Source organism: Salvelinus alpinus, chromosome 22 (genome assembly GCF_045679555.1).
Source record: "Salvelinus alpinus chromosome 22, SLU_Salpinus.1, whole genome shotgun sequence".
Taxonomy (NCBI): Eukaryota; Metazoa; Chordata; class Actinopteri; order Salmoniformes; family Salmonidae; genus Salvelinus; species Salvelinus alpinus.
In genome coordinates, this window is record NC_092107.1 from 36,903,966 (window position 1) to 36,909,825 (window position 5,860).

The 5,860-nt window shown below is 46.5% G+C and overlaps 1 protein-coding gene across 1 annotated transcript; it reads right to left on the reverse strand.

Annotated features, from left to right (window-relative positions):
• Window positions 1-954: 954 nt before the first annotated feature.
• On the reverse strand, window positions 955-4,311 carry LOC139549808 (extracellular calcium-sensing receptor-like). The gene is made up of 5 exons (XM_071360559.1): window positions 3,704-4,311; window positions 2,959-3,082; window positions 2,145-2,338; window positions 1,561-1,839; window positions 955-1,441 (listed from the first exon to the last, which is right to left on the reverse strand). Exons 1-5 carry the CDS (start codon window positions 3,869-3,871, stop codon window positions 1,013-1,015), a joined length of 1,194 nt encoding a protein of 397 aa, XP_071216660.1. The 5' UTR covers window positions 3,872-4,311; the 3' UTR covers window positions 955-1,012.
• Between the last annotated feature and the right edge of the window lie 1,549 nt (window positions 4,312-5,860).

A 5,860-nucleotide genomic window follows, 5' to 3' on the forward strand; every position in this document is an offset into this window, starting at 1 on the left:
CCAGCTCTGTCAAGAGGAATGGGCCAAAATTCACCCAACTTATTGTGGGAAGTTTGTGGAAGGCTACCCGAAACGTTTGATTCAAGTTAAACAATTTAAAGGCAATGCTACAAAATAGTAATTGAGTGTATGTAAACTTCTGACCCACCGGGAATGTGATGAAAGAAATAAAAGCTGAAATAAATCATTCTCTCTATGATTATTTTGACATTTCACATTCTTAAAATAAAGTGGGGATCCTAACTGACCTAAGAAAGGGAATTTTTACTAGGATTAAATATCAGGAATTGTGAAAACTGAGTTTAAATGCATTTGGCTAAGGTCTTCAACTGTTGGTATTAACAAAGTAATATGGTGAAAGTTTACCAGGAAATGTATGTTTTCAAACAGAATGGACATTCTACAATCCTTAAATCACGATATGAGTATGTGTCATTTCACATTTGTCCCTCGTGTTTTTGTTGGTTTTTATTTGTCCCACATGTATTTCTTGTTGATTTCTATTTGTCCATCATGTGTTTGTTGGTGGTTTCTATTTGTCCCTCATGTGTTTGTTGGTGGTTTCTAATTGGACATCATGTGTTTGTTGGTGGTTTCTAATTGGACATCATGTGTTTGTTGGTGGTTTCTAATTGGACATCATGTGTTTGTTGGTGGTTTCTAATTGGATATCATGTGTTTGTTGGTGGTTTCTAATTGGACATCATGTGTTTGTTGGTAGTTTCTATTTGTCCCTCATGTGTTTGTTGGTGGTTTCTATTTGTCCATCATGTGTTTGTTGGTGGTTTCTAATTGGACATCATGTGTTTGTTGGTGGTTTCTAATTGGACATCATGTGTTTGTTGGTGGTTTCTAATTGGACATCATGTGTTTGTTGGTGGTTTCTAATTGGACATCATGTGTTTGTTGGTGGTTTCTAATTGGACATCATGTGTTTGTTGGTGGTTTCTAATTGGACATCATGTGTTTGTTGGTGGTTTCTAATTGGACATCATGTGTTTGTTGGTGGTTTCTATTTGTCCATCATGTGTTTCTTGGTGTTTCTCTCTGGTCTCAGGAGGATGATGAAACACTTTGGAGCAAACAGACAGAACAGCAGTCCAAAGCTGGAAGCTAAGATGGCGAATATCTCCACAGCTACAGTGTACTTCCCAGGAGAGCTGACGTAGGCAGGGATGAAGGAGATCCACACAGCACAGAAGATCAGCATGCTGAAGGTGATGAACTTGGCCTCGTTGAAGTTGTCTGGGAGTTTCCTGGCCAGGAAGGCTAAGAGGAGACAGAGGGAGGCCAGCAGGCCGATGTAGCCCAGCACCAGAGAGAAGCCGACCACAGAGCCCACCTCACACTCCAGGACGACCCTCGGTCCCCGACCCTCTCTGCCGCCCCTCTCAGCCGGCCGGGGTGGAGCTAGGATCAGCCACAGCACACAGATCAGCACCTGTGGAAGGGAAAGCAGTTTGGATGGAAAAAGCAAGCACAGTTACCATAACAACAGAATATGGTGAGTGAAGGAAATAAATCAGTTCCAATAGAATATAGTAAAAACTAGACGTTCACCTGGATGAGTGTACAGATGGAGATACCCATCCTCTGCTGGGTGGGGCTGAAGAATCTCATCAGGTTCTCTCCAGGCAGAGTGGCCCTGAAGGCCACCAGCACCACCACAGTCCTGCTGAGCAGACAGGAGATGCAGAACACAAAGCTTATACCAAACAGGGTGTGTCTCAGCATGCAAGTCCACGGCTTCGGCCAGCCAATGAAAACCAATGCACACAGGAAGCAGAGCTTGAGTGACACCAGGAGCAGGAAGCTGAGCTCAGAGTTGTTGGCTTTCACCTGGAACGAGACAGAGAATGATCATTTAGACTGAGTGACGTCATAAATCTCAACATTATATGACACAATATGACTTCTGTTCAGTACGAACTGATATCACTCATGCAATGGAATGTATTTTTTGCAATGTCAGTTGAGTTGACTAAACAAATCATAGCACAGATTGAAGGGTACACTTCCAGCTTTTACTTCCTGGCATTGGTACACTCAAAATTTCTGCCAGTCCATCCATTATGCCATCATTGACTTGAATGGAGACACCTGTTCTATTCATTGTATTTCTATGATCACATGATTCTACTCACCAGGGGCGTATGGCGGTGGTAGAAGAAGGTGGCCAGGGTACCAGCTGTGAGCGTTGCCCCGGAAACTGAGATGAAGGACAGGATGACGCACATGGTGTCGCTGTAGGAGAGGAAGTCCACCAGCTGTGGGACGCAGGCCGTACGATCGGGGTTGGACCAGAACCGCTCTGGACACCTGCTACACTCAACTGACCCTGACAGAGAAGAAACAGAAATCAAGAATTAGAATCAGGACCAGTCAAGATCAGAACCAGTCAAGATCAGAACCAGTCAGGATCAGGACCAGTCAGAATCAGGACCAGTCAGAACCAGGACCAGTCAGAATCAGGACCAGTCAGAATCAGGACCAGTCAGAACCAGTCAGAATCAGAACCAGTCAGAATCAGGAACATTCAGAACCAGGACCAGTCAGAACCAGTCAGAATCAGGACCAGTCAGAATCAGGACCTGTCAGATTCAGGACCAGTCAGAACAAGTCAGAATCAGGACCATTCAGAATCAGGACCAGTCAGAATCAGAACCAGTCAGAATCAGGACCAGACAGAATCAGAACAAGTCAGAATCAGGACCATTCAGAATCAGGACCAGTCAGAATCAGAACCAGTCAGAATCAGGACCAGACAGAATCAGAACAAGTCAGAATCAGGACCATTCAGAATCAGGACCAGTCAGAATCAGAACCAGTCAGAATCAGGACCAGTCAGAATCAGAACCAGTCAGAATCAGGACCAGTCAGAATCAGAACCAGTCAGAATCAGAACCTGTCAGGATTGAGTCAAAAAATGAATTGGAATGAGAAAAGTTGATAGACTACCTGTTGTGTTGCTGATCTCTCCCTCAGCGCAGGACAGACAGTCGAAGCAGCACACAGGCTTCCCCTTCTGTACCGCATGCCTGGTACCAGGGGGGCAGGCAGCACTGCATATAGACACAGGGACCTAGCAGACGGTGGGGAGGATACAGTCATCATCATCATCGCTATTATCACCATTATTACACACACACACACACACACACACACACACACACACACACACACACACACACACACACACACACACACACACACACACACACACACACACACACACACACACACACACACACACACACACACACACACACACACACACACACACACACACACACACACACACACAGGCAGGTTTGCTGGGCCCCTCTGGGGAGTATGTGAGGAATCTGACCACACAAATATCTCACATTCAGTATCATGTTGATGACAGAGCTTTCTGTCTGACCTAACATTCAGTATCACGTTGATTACAGAGCTTTCTGTCTAATCTAACATTCACCTGTTATTTGGTGTTTTTTTCTGTCTTTCTCTTTGCTGTATGTCTGCCTCAGGGTGAGAAACTAAACAAGTCTCTTTCTCTCTCACACACACACACACACACACAAACAGACAGACAGAAAGACAGACAGACAGACAGACAGACAGACAGACAGACAGACAGACAGACAGACAGACAGACAGACAGACAGACAGACAGACAGACACTCCTCTCTGCCTCAGAGAAACCAAGCTAAATGGTACTCACCTCGTCTCCGCTGCCCCCTCCCCACACCACATTCTCCATATTGATGTGAAACTGGTCGTCCACTCCCACTGAAGACAGAAAATGGCCGACCTGGACAAACTCTGCCTTCCCTTCGGGGGTCACATGCCAGTTGATGATGTCATAAGAGGCAGGCGGATCACCATTCATGTCGAAGTGGAACAAATCCCCCACAGGAGTACTGAAGTTCACTCCTCTCAGATAATGAACAATCTCAAAGACAAAAGGTTTATTGAAACAGGATCAAGAGTTAGAACCAGTTGTGGCTTTGGGTCTTTAGTACTAAAACAGTGTTCACTAGTAACACTAGTAAAGTGTTTCCACTGTATCCTGACTGGAAACATTAGTGTTGTTATCCTGAAAACAGATCAACATGCTATTGTCACCTGGCTGGGCTGAAGCTTCCTGATATCAGGGCACTGTCCACTATTAAAGGGTCCCTCCCCTGGTCGACAGGCCACCATGTCCTGAATGGCGTGGGCGATGGCGTACACAGCCTTGTACACATTGTAGCTGGCTCTCAGCTGAGACACGTCAGCGTACTGACTCTCCCCTTCACCTAGGTTTGACACTTTATTTTACTGAGACAACATCGGGAATGGATCAGGACACAAAAACAGAGCATTAGTTGTAAACTCTCCCTCACCTATGACCTCTGAACCAGTACACTGTCGCCGGGACGACGGGGTCATGCTGAGGTCAATCACCAGAGAACACCCAAAAATCTCCTCCCACAATTCCCTCAGGAAGGGGTCGGATTTCTGGTAGTCCCCATCAGGACGGAGGCGTGTTAGGAAAGGGCCCAGGCTGGGAATGACAGCTTTCTTCAGGGCAAATCCAATAGTCCCGGCAAGAGAGGGCAGGTTTTTTGGGGAAGAGAGAGTAGAGTAGGTGACCCAGGCCTCCGAGGCGATCCACTGCCTGTCTGTTATGTTCTGACGGACAACCTCTTCCATCAGGGCCTGGAGAATGAGATGGTTGAAAAGATCAAGATAGTCAAGTTGACATACATTATTATCAATTAGAAAAACTTGTGTCTATAAAGGGCATCAAGACATGGTAGGACAAAAAACACTCTGATACAGTTGTGTAACAAACACTTAACAATACTCTGACCAGTAACTGATTACCCGTGCATCCTGAGAGATAGCGAATGTCACCACCACTCTGGCAGTAGATCCTCTGATGGTGTCCACGATGTGCTTCATCCGTCTCTGAGATGGTACCTTGGGGATGACCATCAGTGAGAGAGAGGGAAGAGAGTCAGAGAAAATCAGAAAATCAGAGAGAGAGTTTCTATTTTAGATTAGTGGAGAGGGGGGGAAGCAGAGTAAAAGAGAGACAGAAAGAGAGAGTCTATTGTCAGATCATCAGAGTGAGGTCATACCTTGGGGATGACCTCTGCGTAGGCGACACAAACCCCAGATCCCTGAAGATCTCGGAGAAGCATCTGAACCCCAAACTTCCCATAGTCATCATCCCCTGACACCAGCCCCACCCACTCCCAGCCCAGCTGAAGCAGCAGCCTGGCCATGCCCCGAGCCTGGAAAGCATCGCTGGGTATCGTACGGAAGAACGACGGGTACCTCCAGTTGTCACTCAAACACGCACAGGAGGCAAAATAACTCACCTGGGAGAGAACATAGAGAGAGAGAGAACACAGAGAGAGAGAGAGAGAGAGAGAGAGAGAGAGAGAGAGAGAGAGAGAGAGAGAGAGAGAGAAAGAGACAAAGAGAGAGAGAGAGAGAGAGAGAGAGAGAGAGAGAGAGAGAGAGAGAGAGAGAGAGAGAGAGAGAGAGAGAGAGAGAGAGAGAGAGAGAGAGAGAGAGAGAGATGCAGAGAAAGAGAGAACAGAGAGAATTCAAATATTTAAGAAGCAGATACCAGAGGGAGAGACAATTTAACATTATAGACAGAGAATCGTCTAGATAGATATATGAATGTAATCTGTAAGAGAGTCATCATCTCTTTCCATCCCAGTCTGTACTCCAACCCCATGCCTCACCATGGGTAAATCAAACGGCCCGAGGGTCTGTGCCACCACGATGGAGGCTGAGGAGCGGGCATCACCGATGATGACGGGCACCTCAGGGGTTGCTCCACACTCTGTGTCCGCCACAGAGGCCTCCTGGCCGGTCA

What these genes read in the sequence shown, in the direction of transcription:
- LOC139549808 (XM_071360559.1), bottom strand. Translation starts at nt 3,871, where the DNA reads ATGAATGGTGATCCGCCTGCCTCTTATGACATCATCAACTGGCATGTG. An exon ending in GAGGGGGCAGCGGAGACGAG is followed by an intron (nt 3,083 to 3,703) that starts GTGAGTACCATT and finishes ACCGTCTGCTAG; the next exon opens with GTCCCTGTGTCTATATGCAG. An exon ending in AGAGATCAGCAACACAACAG is followed by an intron (nt 2,339 to 2,958) that starts GTAGTCTATCAA and finishes CTTCTCTGTCAG; the next exon opens with GGTCAGTTGAGTGTAGCAGG.